At 43.7% G+C, this 17,094-nt stretch overlaps 1 protein-coding gene across 2 annotated transcripts in view; it reads left to right on the top strand.

Moving 5' to 3' along the window:
- Positions 1–17,094, top strand: part of ASTN2 (astrotactin 2) — an 821,211-nt gene that overhangs the window by 666,024 nt on the left and 138,093 nt on the right. For both annotated transcript variants that reach the window (XM_045840430.1, XM_045840429.1), the window contains exons 18-19: positions 8,685–8,818; positions 12,399–12,547. In XM_045840430.1, coding sequence (XP_045696386.1) covers positions 8,685–8,818; positions 12,399–12,547 — 283 coding nt within the window. The remainder of the gene's footprint in view (positions 1–8,684; positions 8,819–12,398; positions 12,548–17,094) is intronic.

Raw genomic sequence — 17,094 nt, 5'->3', positions numbered from 1 at the left:
CATTCTTATATCCTCCCCGCACTCCCCCCACCAAACACGCACACTGACCCTCCGCTGCCAACATTCCACCCCAGAGTTTGTTGCAATCGATGATGCTGCACCGACACATCTTTATCCGTCCAAGTGCGTGGTTTGCTTGAAGGTTCACTCTAGGTGTGCATCCCGTGAGTTTTGGCAAATGCGTAATGACGTGTATCCGCCCTGACAGTATCATGCAGAATAGTTTAGTCACCCTAAAATCCTTTGTGCCCCACCTGTTCATCCCTCCCTTTCACCCTTTGCTGGGCAGGAATTTTTGAAGGATTCCAGGAGGGAAAATGATGGGCAGCTTCCAGAAAAAGCAAAATCTAGGACACATCAGAAAGTGATCAGTACCAGCAATGCTCTGGACTAAATGTCCAAATGAAGAAAGTACAGGTGTCAGTGAGGGACTTACTGAGGTCACACAGCAAGTTAGTCAGAAAATGTTTGAGTTTCCTGGGATTTTCCTATGTCAGTCACTCTACTCTTTTCATGCTCTATATCCTCTTCTTTGGGATTTTATTCACTCCTGTGGCTTCTAGTATATTGAACCGTATGCAATCACTGACATTTGACCTATAAAAAATGGCAATTAATGATGGCATTTCCAATGGTCCATTCCCGTGGGCACAATGAAAAACCACAATGCATGCTAAATAAAGGTGGGGGGAATCAGTAGTGTGAGTTATATTTTGTAAAAATGAATCATCTTCATCAGAGGGTTTATTTGGAGGTTTTCTATTTCAGAGCAGAGCACCAGCTCTAGAGCCAGATCAAATCTGGAGCCTGGGTTCAAATGCTGGTGGTGCCACTTACTAGCTCTGTGACCCTGGACGCAAATGTAAAATGGACATCATAACCATACCTGCCTCACACGTTGTTGGGGACATTAAATGAGCTAGTACATGTAAAGTACCTTGGGTTGTGTTCAGGAGTGGCCACGCAAAGCATGGAGAGAACAGTGCCTGGCTTGTAGTGAGCATCCAGAGGAGCCTCTGCCTCTGCCTCTGCCTCTGCCTGAGCACTGCTGTGCTGCCCTCTTCATATCCTAGTCCCTCAGTCCTGGTCCCTCCGGAGAGATCAAACGTGCAGTTACACACCGTTACTGATACCCTCCAGTTAGTGAGACTGTTGCTCATGACGGGAGTGGCTGCGAGAGAGGGCCTCGGGATCCAATGACCTGAGCTCAGGTTCTTGGGTTTCCAGTTTTGTTTTTTGTTTTTTTTTAAAGAATAAAGTTTATTTATTTTCTTAATTTTATTTATTTATTTTTAGAGAGAAGGGAAGGGAGGGAAAGAAAGAGGGAGAGAAATATCAGTATGTGGTTGACTCTCACGTGGCCCCCACTGGGGACCTGGCCCGCAACCCAGGCGTGTGTCGTGACTGGGAATTGAACTGGCACCCCTTTGGTTTTGCAGCCTGCACTCAGTTCACTGAGCTACACCAGCCAGGGCTGTTCTTCCACTTTTTAACTGGGTGACTTTGAGCAGGCTTTTTTACCCGTGGAACCTCAGTTTCCACATCTGTAAAATGGGGATGGTTTCAGCAGAACCTGACTCATAAGACTGTTGGCAGGACTTAATGACATAATGTATATTAGCATGCTTAGCACACTCTCAGTAAATGTTGTTATTGTGTGTGTTGCCTCCCCAATAGCACAGCAGATTAGAGGCTTAAAGGCAGTCCAAAGATAGGCAGCCTCATGCAGTGAATGTTAGTTGGTATGAAAATCCTGGGTGGTTTCTGCCAGATTCTTGTGATGTAAACATAGACACAAGTCCTTTCCCCTCTTTGGGCTTCTTTGTTTGCGAGGTTGCAAGGGGCAGTATTCGCCTTTCAGGACTCTTCTAGATCTGAAATGACAGGAACCTGTAATGATGAATATGCATGTATGCACTTCAGAGCTCCCCATCTCCTGGGATATGCATGAACTTGAGGTTTTTACTGTCCTTTCCTCAGCTGCCCCTCCGTTGCTACATCCTCCAAGCAATCTTCTAGCATTGTTCAGAGGTGAATAACCTGCCATTCCAGGCATTTATTGCTATGGAACCCTCCCAACCCCAACTGCATTAAAACAGCAACGACTATTTTATTATTCTCTCTGTCACTCTGGGGGCTGACTGGACTGGGCAGACTGAGCTGGGCAGTTCTGACTCAGCTCTCCCATGTGGTTGCAGCTGGCTTGGTGGCTTTGGCTGGAGCCATCTCAAAGGCTTCCCCGTTCACATGCCCAGCAGATGACCTGGTGGTTGGCTAGGACCTCAGCCGGGTCTGTTGTCTGGAATACCTACATGTGGCCTCTCCATGTGGCCTGGACTTCCTCTCAGCATGGTGTTTGGGTTCAAAGAACAAGCATCCCAAGAGACATGTGGAAGCTGCCAGTGTCCTAAGGTCTGGACCCAGAAATTAAAGTGGCAACATTTTTTTTGTTGTTGTTCAAGCAATTGTAGAGCCCAGCCTCAAGGGGAGGGAACCTGGATTCCACCTCATGATGAAAGACATGTCAAAGATACTTAGGGTTATGTTTTAAGGTCACCCCACTTGCCTGTCTGCTCTGTTTGGGAAAAAGAAAGCTTAAGTCAATTACCATTACCTACTTCCCTTCCCAAATGTGTTCTCATACTGTTGCTTAATTATGCAGGCATCAGTTTGTAACAAGATGACCAGTTATAATCTCCTGATTGTCAGGGCACATCGGCATTTGTTATTGCATGCCCAAAGAATGGGGGCTCCAGTCCCTGGTCTCCACCTCCTATATCTACCAGGGAAACGAGTTACTGACACCTCTTGCAGTCATTACTACAGGCTGTGCTGATGACTGAATGGCAGATGGCCCAGGTAGGTCCCGTCCCGGAGGTTTAGGCTGGACTATGTCTGCCTCTGCAAAGCACTGATACAATGTCCTCTTCAGTCCTTCCTGTGCTCGTCAGTCCCAGTTCCTCCTGACCAATCAAACAGGTGGTCATCATGGGCTTAGGAATTAGTCTCCCTGCAAAGCTAGGATGTCAACCACTTTCTTCCCCTCCATCTCTCTCTAGTACCCTAGGAGATTCTTATTTTAGACCTTCAAACACTTTCTTTAAGATTTTATTTATTTATTTTTAGGGAGGGAAGGGAGGGGGGGAAGAGAGAGAGGGAAACATCAATGTGCGGTTGCTGGGGGTTATCGCCTGCATCCCAGGAATGTACCCTGGCTGGGAATCGAACCTGGGACACTTTGGTTCCCAGCCCGCGCTCAATCCACTGAGCTACGCCAGCCAGGGCTCAAACACTTTCTTAGCAAAAACTATCAACCCTCTCTCCTGAGCAATGATTTCAAATGTCTTCAAAAGGGATTCTACTTCTATACCCGACCCCAAACCCCATTTCAATGGCTTCATGGAAATGTAGTCTTTTTATGGTGACCAACTGCTTTTTTGTCATCACTTTTGCTAAAAGAGAGAAACAACAGCAAGTGTATAAGTTTAACCCCTGGCAGAGCATCCTATTACTTGTCTCTGGAATTCAACACATATTTTTGGGACCCTACTATGTGTTGGCTCTTGCCTGCAGCTGGGACATGGAGATAAAGCAATATAGTACCTTGGCCTAAAACAATTCACAGTATGATAAGCAAGAAGGGCCCATCAATAAGGAAATGTGAAATGTGCAAAAAATGAAATGAGAGGAGGGAGAGAAAAAACCTCCCAAGTGTGGCTGGGTCCTGGTGGACAAGTTTTCTGGAGTTCAGCAAGGAGAAACAGGTGGAGAATAGGCATTTTAGACTGGAGGTGGAACATGTCATAAGGCTTGGTATGAAACAATGCATTACCAGAAGAAGATAGTATGTCTGGATCAGAGTGGGCACAGCAAGGAGAAGACGGAAGATGAGCCACAGGATGAACAACGAAGGACTTTGAAAGTCAGGGTAAAGAATTGGAGGGTATCGTTCAGGTGGTGGTGGGACTTTCAAAGGCCCCAAGCAAAGGGGTGGAATAAGCAAGCAATAGTGTTTTAGAAAGCTGGGAACAGTGGCATTGGAGCTGGAAGGCCAGGCCAGAGGCTGTGACTATTGCCTAGAGAAGAAGCATTGCTCACCTGTACCAGGGCAACAGCTGTGGGACCAGGGAAGAGAGATTGGTTGAGGGACATGTTATGAGAAAAGGGAGGAGCCCAGGCTGACCTTCCGTTTTTGGCTCGAGGCACCAAACTGATGGGAGTGCTGTTTACTGACATTGGAGATGCAACTAATTTTGGAAAGAAGAGGATCTCTCACACACATTCTCTTGGCTTTTCATCATTTATAGATCAGTTTCTTTCATTCAGCATTCTTTGTGAACTTTTAGTTCAATTCAACAAATACTAACTTGTTATCTGCTGGGTACTGTGTTAGGCACTAAAAGGGGAGCCAGAGGTGAAAAAAAGGTAGTAGTTATTTTGTCTCTAGAAGGCCTTTCACCTCAACTGCAGTGGGTTGGGCAGCCATAACACCAATCTTGTGGAGCTAATAAAATCCTTCAAGCTGTGAGTAAAGACTTTGGGCCATCATTTTGCTCAGACAGACCAGAACCATCTTGATATCAAGAATAACTGACTTGGTGTCAACCCTGAGCATAATTTTTAGTGTAAAAATACACTTATTGTAAACATAGAGTATGACATTTAATTCATGCCATTCTATGTAGACGGTACCAAGCACCTTAATGAAATATGGAATGCTTACTTATAGTTTAAGATGCCTAAGACATTGTCAAACTTCTTGGAGCTGGAAGAGCCACTTCCTTTCTATCTCCCAGCCTCTTGTGTGTGTTACTTCACAGCACTTGAACCATATTAATTGTAATTGTGTTTGTCTTCACCATTAAACTCTGAGTCCTTTGAAGTCAGCAAGTGGTGCTTTTCATCTCCTTTCTTAGCATTTACACAGCACGTGGTTTGCAGTGAATGTTTACTAAACTTAATTAAATCTTAAAAAATATGTCTTCTGTGTCCTCATTTTGCAGATGGAGAAATTGAGGCTTAAGAAGAGGAATAATTTATCCAAGTTCAAATATGAAAGTAACAATAGAGTGAAAAATAAATCCTAGTTTATTTTGATTGCTTAACATTTTTGTGGCTGTTTTCGCCTCCTGCCCAGCTTGGTTTGCTAGCTAATTAGCCAGAAGTTGGAAGCCTTTACAAGTAGTGGAAATGCAAACCTTCTTTGTTATGAAAACCAATGGCCATGCAAATATAGCCCTTAGCCCTGTATTAAGTACAGGATTTGTTTCTTAAGTCCCTTTACTTACTCAAAAGCCAGGAGTCAACAATGCCTCCAGTGTAAGGTTTCATCTCCCTCAGAGAACACACACAGACGCACACACAAACAACACATGAGCACATGATTCAAGCAGAGCAGCTGAAAAGGATGTTTTGGATGAAATCTTGGCATTTATTGTTCCTGTGCGACCTGGGAAAGTCAAAAGTGCCAGGAATCAGATGGACTTCAGTTCAAGTTCTCAGTCCTCCATGCTCATCTGAGAATGGACATGACTCCCATCTCAAAGGATAATTTTGAGGATTAAAAGGAGGAAGAGTCATTTCGTCACAGAGTTGCTCTATTACCTTGGACCAGCCATTGAGTCTTTCTAAGCCACTGTATCTGCATTGGTAAAATGCGTTAGATTAGATGATTTACAGAACCCTTGAAACTGGAACATTCTATGATTGTTTTCCCCTGAGAGCTAATTGGATTCAGCATGGAGTGTTGCAAGGACTGAAGACGTAAAGAAGGAGCGATCTTTCGCTGACACAGTGCTGGCCTCTGCTGCCTTGCTGGGGCTCCCTGTTTGATGTAGGCCTTTTATCAGGGTGTGTTTGTGCTCTGTCCAGGGTTCGCCTGGCCATTGCGCCTGTCCCCATGCTGTTCCTCAAGATTTGGGAAAAAGCCAGTGGATATGGAGACTCACAGACAGGATTTCTTCCCAAGAGCTGCTTGGATGGTGAAACTCACGAAGTCCAGAGAGATTTTTCTGTTTTGTTTTCCACAAGCTCAAATGACTATTGATTACAGAACACACATACACACACATGCAAAACCCAAAAACACATACACAAACAAAACAGGATGTTCTCTCTCCTCCCCTTGCCGGAGTCTAAGGCAATCACTTACCATCTGCGTCACTTTCACCGATGGCCCTGGATTGCACCATTATGGTAATTAGGCCCTTCCTGCTGGCTGTAGATGTTAGAGAATCCTGAGTCATGAGCAGTTGTGCATGCTAATTTCAGCAAGGGGGAACCTGCAAATGGAGGGAGAAAACAGTCTGTCAGTCACCATGACTTCATGCAATCCCATCTGGTTTCTGTCCTCAGAAGAATGCCTCCTCTGATGCTGTTGGGAGAAGGGATACTTGTTCCCAGCATAGGTCCTGACTTGCAGTAGGAACACTGCTGTTAACCATGTGCCAGACCCTGGCTCACATACTCCGTGTGCAAACATAGGGTGGGGTATATGTATAGAAGTTGTTGTTTATCTTAAATTCAAAAGTAACTGGGCATCCTATTTTTATTTACTAGATCTGGCATTCCTACTTGGGGTTAATCCACTGGCCTGTAGGGTTAAATAAAAAAGATCTGAGTGTGGAAGTCTCAGACTTCTGGGCTGGGATTCTACTTCCACCATGTACTTGCTGTGTGATCTGGGGGAAATTGCTTCCTTGCGCTGATTCCTGGTTCCCTCAACTGTAAATGAGGATCATAATATCTGTATCTCAGTACTGTTGGTAGGATTACATTTTGTAATGCACCTTAGTCTGTAATTGGGTGTTCTGTGAGCATTCGTTTTTATTATAATTCTTTTTATTTGTTTGGGTTACTACTCTTAGTTCAAGAGAAATTAAATCATTTGCTCATACCCGAGAAAAGGATAGGGGGAAGAACATATGGCAGGAGTAATCGGAGCCTCCCCATCATTGGCATGGGGAGAAACTTGAGGGGGGTTACACAAGAGCATTCTTGTACACACCTTCTCCTTCCAGATCTGTGTTCTGGGTAGCTGGGTAGGCAGACCTCAACTCACTTTATTCAAACGTGCTATATTGGAGTCTTTGGAACAATGTAGAATGGAAAAACTGACACCTGTGTAATCGGGTGTGCTTGGTGATAGGCAGCGTGAAGCTTTCATTTAAAAAGTGTACTGAAATTACAAATAAAAAGAAAGGAAGCATGTAGTTTGTTACCTCACAAAGGTGTGAGATCAGCATTCTTTGGATGCCCTATGTTTCCAAAAGGAGCGGTGAAACACTCTGAATCCCCAGTGCCTTGAAATGTCAGTGTACACAGGGTGACTAAAGCATGAAGCACATCTGAGTCTGAGCCTCCTGGTTAGTGTTTCAGTGTCCATTCATTTATTCAGTGAATATTGACTGAATGACTGCATTCTGCCCTGTGAGAACACTACGGGAATTCGACGTGGCCCATGACCTTGGCAGGACCAGAATGGGTTGGGTGACGCAAGCAAGGCAGTGTGGTGGGTGGGTGTGGTCTAGTATGTTACGGTGGCCAGGAGAGGAGCATGGTCCCAGTCTGAAGAAAGCTAACGTGGGGTCCCCAGAAAAAGGAATGTACCACTTTAGACCAAAAGAGTGAGTTGTAGGAGTACAAGGGGCTGGGGAGGAGGTAGGGAGTTTGGGCAAAATTCCAGCAGAGAGAAAAGAATGTTCCAACAAAGGTCGTGAAGCACATTGCGATTAAATAGAACATTAATCATCACTGAGAACAAGGGTCATCAAACTATGGCACTCAAGCCAAGTTTAGCGTGTTGCCTGTCTTTGTAAATAAAGTTTTATCAAAATACAATCATGCCCATTTATTTAAAGTATTGCTTGTGTCGAGTTTGTACTGCAAAGGCAGGGTTAAGTAATTGCGGCAGAGGCTACCTAGCCACAAAGCCAAAAATATTTACTGTCTGGCCCATTACAGAAACAATTTGCTGCCTCCCGATTTAGAGCGTACTTTACATGAGCAGGAATTCACTGCTGGTGCAAATATTAGTGGTTGCAGAAAGGTGGATGGTAGTGTGCAGAGAAATGTCAGAGGAGTGGTGACAGATGAGTCTGGGCAGGTACTGAGGAGCTAGAGCAGGGAGTTGTGACTTTATCCTGATGGCCATGGGGAGCCTCTGAAGATTGCTAAGCAGGGAGGTCAGACTTCTACACAAAGCAGTGTAGCAAGACATTTAAGAAGACAGGGTCTGGAGCCAGACAGCCTTGGATCAGATCCCAGCACCTTTCTTATTAGCTTTGAACCTCAGTCAAGTTACTGACCTCCTTTGTGACTCAGTTGTCCAATTTGCAGAGTGTGAAATGATAACAATGATAATTACACTGATATAGAACTATTGTGTATGGTGGTGAAGATGAAATAAGTGAAGGCAGGTGCAGTGCCAGGCCCAGAGGAGGTTCTCAATGGGTGCTGTTACTGTCCTGGCTCAGCGATTGCTCTGGTTTGTTGGGTAGAGAATGGCTCTGAATGGGAAAACCTGGCAGAAGAGTGCTGGGTAGGGATTTAGACGCCAGATAGTTTCCTGTGCCTAGGAGGGTTGCTCTTAAATTTTGGCCAGCCACTATCACAGCCACTGGCATCTTCATGTTCAATCTCTCCACCATTGCCATCATCATTTCTTCTGTCCTCTTCTGTTGCAGGCCTTCAAGAGTGCACTGATGAGCTCCTACTGGTGTTCAGGAAAAGGGGACGTGATCGATGACTGGTGCAGGTGTGACCTCAGCGCCTTTGATGCCAGTGGGCTCCCCAACTGCAGCCCCCTCCCACAGCCGGTGTACGTATGTATGGCCCCTCCCCCTTTGGCCACCCCTTTCCATGGACCCACACTCCTGTCCTGCCAGTCCAGGCTATGACTTGCTTCTGTTCTCGTGGTGTGTCAAGAGTTCACTGCAGTCTCTGGGGCCTGCCTCTTTCTTTAAGAAAGCTGGGAACTTTGTTAGGACAGCAACCAGCTCAAGGGTAGACACTGATAGTTCAGTGTCTGAAGTATTGTGCTGTTGTAATGATATTACTCAGTCCATCATTACTTCCTTGTCTCTTCCATTCAGCCAAGGTTCACATGGCATTGACCGCTGCTTTGGTGATTCCTGTGTTGGACACTGGGGCTACTGAGATCAAGAAAGTGTAGAACCTTCTCTAAGAAATGTCATTTTACTCATTCATTCCATGAATAATTTTTGAATACCTGATGTATGTTGGACACTGGGGAATTCATCAATAAATGAATCAGGCACAGTCTGTGAACTTAGGGAGCTGACTGTTTAGTAAAGGGGACAGATGTCAAAGCCAAAACAGGAAAATAATATACAGTTAAAAAATTTAAGTAATAAAACCAGGACTTCCAGCCGAGATGGAGGCATAAGTAGACACACTGTGCCTCCTCGCACAACCAAGATAGGGACAACAACAGTTTAGAAACAGAATAACAACCAGAAGTGACCGAAAATTGAACTATATGGAAGTCTGACAACCAAGGAGTTAAAATAGACACTTTCATCCAGACTGGTAGGAGGGGTGGAGTTGGGCAAAGAGGGGTCGTGGAACAAAGAGCGTTGGAACCGGTGTAAGGCATCCCGAGCACGCAAGACCGCAGTGGGCAGACCCTGGTCCCGCAAGCAGCAGCTGGCAGACCCCAGCTGAGGGGTGGCAACCGGCAGACCCAGTGAGGCAGCGATTGTGAAGCAAGGCACTGCGTGCAAAGCAGCTAGCAGACCAGGAAGTCCCAGGGTCCCAGCGCGGGGAGATAGAGCCTCAGGGTACTGATTGAAAACACCTGTGGGGGTTGAGGTGCAGGGAGACTCCCAGCCTCACAGGAAAGGTCCTTGGAAAGACCCATGGGGTGCACAAGCCCACCCACACAGTAATCAGCACCAGAGGGACCCAGTTTGCTTGGGGGAAACGGCAGAAGGAACTGAAGTCCTACAGAGAGTGGAGAAAGCGCCATTGTTCCCTCTCAGGCCCCTCCCCCACATACAGTGTCATAACCCAGCAACTGGCTTGCCCCGTCCTGGTGAACACCTAAGACTCCGCCCCTCAAACGTAACAGGTGCAACAAGACAAAAAAAAAAAAGATGGCTCAAAGAGAAGAACAAATGAAAGCCTCAGAACCAATACTTTTAGGTAACCAAGAGATAGCCAGCCTATCAGATGCACAGTTCAAAACACTAGTGATCAGGATGCTCACAGAATTGGTTTACTTTGGTCACAAATTAGATGAAAAAATGAAGGCTACAATAAGTGAAAAGAGGAAAAATGCACAGGGAACCAATAGTGATGAAAAGAAAGCTGGGTCTCACATCAATGGAGTGGACCAGAAGAAAGAAAACAACATATAATCAGAAAAGAATGAAGAAAGAACTCAAAAAAATGAGGAGAGGCTTAGGAACTTCCAGGACATCTTTAAACATTCCAACATCCGAATTATAGGGGTACCAGAAGGAGAAGAGGAAGAGCAACAAGTGGAAAAGTTATCTGAACAAATAATAAAGGAGAACTTCCCCATTCTGGCAAAGGAAATGGACTTCCAGGAAGTCTAGGAAGCTCAGAGAGTCCCAAAAAAGTTGTACCCAAGGAGGAACACACCAAGGCACATCATAATCATATTAGCCAAGGTAAAAATGAAGGAGAGAATCCTAGAAGCAGCAAGAGATAAGGAGACAGTCACCTACAAAGGAGTTCCCATCAGACTGTCAGATGATTTCTCAAAAGAGACCTTACAGGCAAAAAGGGGCTGGAAAGAAGTATTCCAAGTCATGAAAGGCAAGGATCTACATTCCAGATTGCTCTATCCAGCAAAGCTTTCATTTAGAATGGAAGGGCAGATAAAGTGCTTCTCAGATAAGGTCAAGTTAAAGGAGTTCATCATCACCAAGCCCTTATTATAGGAAATGTTAAAGGGACTTATCTAAAAAGAAGGTAAGAAGAAGATAAAAAAACATGTATAGTAAAGTGACAGCCAACTCACAATTATTAACAATCACACCTAAAACAAAAACAAAAACAAACTAAGCAAACAACTAGAATAGGAACAGAATCACAGAAATGGAGATCACATGGAGGGTTAGCAACAGGGGAAGAGGAGGAGAGGAGTGGGAGGAGGAGAGAGGGGGAAAAGGTACAGAGAATAAGTAGCATAGACAATAGGTAGAAAATAGACAGGGGGAGGGCAAGAATAGTGTGGGAAATGTAGAAGCTAAAGAACTTATGACACATGGACATGAACTAAAGGGGGGATGTGGGCAGGAGGGGGTGTGCAGGGTGGAGGGGAATGAAGGGGGTAATGGGACAACTGTAATAGCATAATCAATAAAATATATTTAAAAAAAGGAAAAAAATAAAACCAAAGAGGGGCTAATGGAGAGAGTTGTGTGGGGCTGCTGTAGTTAGAGGGGAGGGAGGTCATCAGGGAAGGCTGAACGGGGGCCAAGAGTCGCATTTTGGGAAAAGGAAGAGCACATGTGGATGCCTGGTGCAGGAAGTCCACACTGAGGAAGCCGAGGAAGGTCAGTGTCAGTGGAGGACTGTGATTGAGAGGGAGAGTGATGCAAGGAACATAGGTGAGCTGAGCAGGAGCTGATACTGGGGAACCGGAGTCCCACACCAGCCCTCTGAAGGGTGAAAAGAATGACATTAAAGAGATAGTGTGGTGTATTGGCAAGACAGAAGGAAACTGGACTGAGGACAGGCAACGTTGCCATCACGGTTCTGTGCCCAACCAGCTGTGTGACTTGGTGCACATCATTTCCCTTTTCTGGGCCTTACTCTCCCCATCTGTCAGATGGGGGAATTACACTTCCCTCTCTCTCAGGAGCCTTTCGGTTTCAACCTTTAATCATTCTGTTATTTTATTTTATTATTATTTTTTTTTGCTTCATTAAAGGATTTACTAGAATTCCTGCCATCTGTGAGGGAATATTGATTTCAGAATATTAAAGAGAAGACTGATGTATCGGAGAATTAAAACTGGCCAAGAGGTTGAAAGCTACTGTGTTTGAAGGTGCTGCCAATTGAATTGATAAGGAGGCATCACTGAGAATATAGTTTACATAAATAGAAAACTAATGAACTTTCTGTAAGCACATTTTGTGTGCTTGGATTAATTTACTGGATTCCAAATTGATTCTGAAAGGCAGCTCTTGTTAGTACCATTTTATGGACCAGGAAATTGAGATCTCAGGGGTTCTAACAACTGCCCAAGTTCGTACAAGGTGGTGGTGTGGTGGGTTGAATCAGAGTTTGAACCCAGGCTGAATCCCATGGTTTTAATCTTGACACATGCAGACTGTTTTGGGGTTCAGCCAACAGAGTGTCATTTCGGCTGACAAACAAACACCCTCCCCTGTCACTCCCTCTAGGCTGCGGCTGTCCCCAACAGTTGAGCCCTCCAGCACCGTGGTCTCCCTGGAGTGGGTGGATGTTCAACCAGCTATTGGGACCAAGGTGTCTGATTATATTCTGCAGCACAAGAAAGTGGATGAATACACAGATACAGACCTCTACACAGGTAAGGAGAAAGCTCATGGTTTTCCCCAATGTCAGGATAATGGGACAAAGGAGAGAAACTGGACATTTCTAATGCCTTTGGAGACTTGGTGTCATCTGACCTGAGAAGGCATTGGGAGGTTTCATTATTTGGTGATTGTCACCTGGCACCCACACCTGTGTGCTTTTTGGTATGATTTCAGAAGGGAAGGATAGCAAATTGTATTTAGAAAGAACTGATTCTCTGAGTTGGATCCTCAAAGTCATATATCAAACAGTTAGTTAATTCAGAAGGGGATTTGACCTTTTCTGTAAATATATTATCTCTGGGACTGAGATAAAGAAATTCAAGGAATTGTCTTCTCTAGTGAGAGTACTGAGGTAGTTGTCTTTAGTGCCAGGGAGGAAGAATTTGAAAAAGATTCAGACATGCAGGAGAAGATGAGTGAAGTGGCCCTTAGGAGTGTGACATTTGGTTGTAACTGAGAGTGCTCTCTAAGCTCTTCTAAATGTCAGGCACGGCCAAGAAGCTATGTCATCCTGGAGGTTGGGTCTGCCCAGGCAGGTCTGGCCCTAGGGCAAGTTGGGGGCCTGGGTCCATGGGAGCTGGTCTGGCAGCTGGGGCCATGAGGGCGGGCTTGGTGCTCAGGTGTCCATGGGTGCTGCCCTGGTGTCCATGGGTGCTGCCCTGATGGTAAGTTGGGTCAAAAGCCTGGGTCTGTGGTAGTGAGCCTGGTGTTGAGCCCAGCGAAGAGCCTGGGCTCAAGGGTACTTGTTTGGAGCTGGGATTTATGGGAGCTGAGTAGCAGACTGGGTCACAGGAGCCGCCTGAGGCCATGGGAGCTGGACGGCACCAGGGGAGGTTGGGGCCTGTGTTGGTAGGAGTCCACTGGGAACCTGGTGCCGTGGGAGCTTCTGGGTCTGTGAGAGTCAGCGGGCCCTGGGGTGAGCCAGGGACTTGGGTTCACAGGAGCCTAGCCCATGGAGGAGCCCCTTACAGCCATGGGGGTCAGCCTGGTGCTGGGGTGGGCTGCTCTGGGGTCTTTGGTGAAGCTGGGTGCACACTTCTCTCTCCTTCTTCCACAGGGAGGGTTTCTGTCTCCGCACTGGGCTGCCTAAACTTGGGGGAGGGGTTATGGGAGTAATGTGGATTTCTCTTTCCTATCCTCCTCAAATTTTCTTATTTTTGCACTTTACCTGGGTGCTATCACCCTTCACCTGGAAACCTTAGTTCTTGTGAAAGTATTTTTGGGCATGGATAGTGGTTCAGGTGGATCTTTCTGGGGCATGGTGGGATGGTTAGAGCAGGCAGGAAGTGGGGATGAGTGCTAGAAATTTCTATGCTGCCATTTTGCTAATATCACCCTCTGAATGATTGAGCACCAATCTTGTTTCGTGATCAGATAAATGAGTCCAAGGGAGGTTATATGACTGTCCCTACAGCCAGTAGGTGGCAGAGCCAGGCTTTCCAACCAGGCCCATTGCCCTCCCAGCCCAGTGCTCCTTCTTCAGGTAACATCCCACTGAAAGTGGAAGGCTAAATGCTAGTTTGCTGAGGGGGTTTTGCTCTGTGTTGTTTTAATTAGAAGTGTTTATTTAATTTTCTGTGTCTATGGACATAATTGGAAGGAAATAACTAAGATCGGGACAGAAATCAATGAAATAAAAAACAGTGGACCAAAGCTGATTCTTTGAGAATATAAATTACATAACCCTCTATCCATATTGATCAGAAAAAGAGAGAGATGCGACAAAAATACTAATATCAAGAATGAGAGAGTGATATCACTATAAATTCCAGAATAGAAAATAATAGTCATGAACACCTTTTTGCCAGTAAATTTTATAACTTACATGAAATAGACAAGTTCCTTGAAATCCACAAACTACCAAAGATCACTCAATAAGAAAGAGATAACCTGAATAGTCCCATAGATATTAGAGAACTAAATTAGTAGTTAATCTTTGAGAAAAGCTCCTAGCTGAGAATTATAGACAGTCCCCAATTTATGATGTTCAACTTACACTTTTTCAACTTTACAATGATGCAAAAGTGATATGTATAATAAATTACATAAAATATCCAACACTTTATTATAAACAGGCTTTGTGTTAGCCTAGATGATTTTGCCTAGGTATAAACTAATATAAGTGTTCTGAGCATGTTGAAGGTAACACACCACCGGTATATGTACAGGGGTTTGGTGGAGGGAGACAGTGCCCCTATTTCCTCCCAGCTGCCTCTCATCACTGGGAGGGAGTTGTGGGGGGAGGGGGATAGACAGGAGGAGGCCTCATGTCGCCCCAGGCTGGAAAGGAGGAAATGGCTTTATTGGGGAGGAGGTAATGAACCTGCTTTTATTCCTGCCACCTACATACTGTCCGTGTCCTGAGTGGGGTACCACAGGCTCTGTTACTAGATGTATAAACATCTAGAATTGTTATATCCTCTTGATAAATGGATCCCTTTATCATCCTGAAATGGTCACCTGTATTCCTGTAATAATTTTTGCTCTAAAATCTATTTTGTTTGATATTTATATAAATACTCCAGCTTCCTTCTGATTATTGTTAGAATGGTCTACCATTTCCCCTTCTTTTACTTTTATATCATTCATGACATTATATTTGAAGTGTGTTTCTTGTAAGACACCATGTAGTCGGGTCTTTTCTTTAAAAATGTAATCTAATATTGTTATCTTTAAATTGGTGCATTTAGACCATTTATACTTAATATGATGTTGTGGTGAGGTTTAAATGTGTCATCTTTGCTCTTTGTTTTCTATCGTCCCATCTTTCTTCCTTCCCCTTTTTTTTTAAAATCTTTTGGATTGAGTAGTTTTATGATTCCATTTTATTTCCTTTGTTGATTTATAAGCTGTAAGCGTCCTTTGTTATTTTACTGGTTACTTTAGGTGTACATGCAGATGTAACACATCACAGTGTGCCTTCAAGTGCTGTTATACAACTTTCATTTACATCACAGGAACTGTATAATAGTGTACTTTGGCCCTGGCTGGCGTAGCTCAGTGGATTGAGCGTGGGCTGCGAACCAAAGTGTCGCAGGTTTGATTCCCAGTCAAAGTACATGCCTGGGTTGCAGGCCATGACCCCCAGCAACCGCACATTGATGTTTCTCTCTCTCTCTTTCTCCCTCCCTTCCCTCTCTAAAAATAAATAAATGAAATCTTAAAAAAAAATAGTGTACTTTGTCTTCTCCCCTCCAAGCCTTTTTGCTCTGTTGTTGTACATTTAACTGGTATTCATGTTATACATTCCATAACTCATTGTTGTTATTTTTCCATACACAGTAAATTATCTTACACATATGTTCATATAATAAGGAAAATAATTTTATATATTTATTAATGTAGTTACCATTTTTGGTACTCTTTATTTGTTTCCTTTTCTATTTTCATATATCCACATTTTCATCTGGTTTCATTTTCCTTCTGCTTGAGCACTGTATTTTACTATTTCTTTTATTTCAGGTCTGTTAGTGATAAATTATTTCTGCTATTTTTTTTGGTAAGATAGTGTTGTGTTGCTGGGTACAGAATTCTTAATTGACAGATCAAAAAAATAATTTTAAAGTGTTACTCCTCTGTTTTCTTATTTGCATTTTCCCAATGAGAAATTTGCCTACATTCCTATCTTTGTTTATCTGGTTGCTTCTAAGATTTTCTCCTTATTCATGGTTTTGAGCAAACTTACCATGGGCTGTGCTTGCAGTTCACTGAGCTTGTTGGATCTGTGAGTGAGTTTACAGTTTCGTCACATTTGGAAAATTTGGAGCCATTATTTTTTAAAAATATATTTTTTCTCTGTTCTTCCTTTTTCTCCTTTAATGACTCCAATTTCACATGTAGTTAGCCACATGAAGTGGACCTTTGTTTCATTTATAAGAATTCTTTCTTCTCTTTGTTTCATTTTAGATAGTTTCTAGTGCTATATCTTCAATACCATCCTCAAAGTCTGATCTATTGTTAATCTCATCTAGTGAGTTAAATTTTTTTTTAAATTCAGACTTTGTAATTTTCACCTTTAATTCAGTTTATGTCTTGTTAGTATATTGCATGTCTTAATATTTTCAACATATGGAACAGAGTTATAACTGTGTTAATGTTTGCTCATCCTAACATCTGTGTCATTTCTGGATCAGTTTAAATGGATTGATTTCTCTCCTCATTTTGGGTTGCATTTTCCTGCTTCTTTGTATGCTAGGTGAGTTTTGATCAAATACCAGACATTGTGATTTTTGTCTTTTTGGTTGCTGAATATTTTTATTCCTATAAATATAGGTGGGGCAAAGATAGGTTTACAGTTGTTTGTATGGAAAATAATAATACAAGAATAAACGCTATGTTTTACGTACTCATAACCGTAAACCTACTTTGCCCCATCCTGTATTTTTGAACTCTGTTCTGGGAAACATTTACTTGGAAACAGTTCGATTCTTTTGGATCTTGCTTTTAAGATTTGTTAGGTGGAACTGAACCAGAGCAGTGTTTAGTCTAGAGCTAATTATTCCTACTACCGAGGCCAGACCCTTCTATGTCCTCTATATGA

This window comes from Phyllostomus hastatus, unplaced genomic scaffold (genome assembly GCF_019186645.2).
Source record: "Phyllostomus hastatus isolate PE091 unplaced genomic scaffold, TTU_PhHast_1.1 phas_contig_34, whole genome shotgun sequence".
Lineage (NCBI taxonomy): Eukaryota > Metazoa > Chordata > Mammalia > Chiroptera > Phyllostomidae > Phyllostomus > Phyllostomus hastatus.
This window is presented reverse-complemented; position numbering and strand designations above follow the sequence as displayed.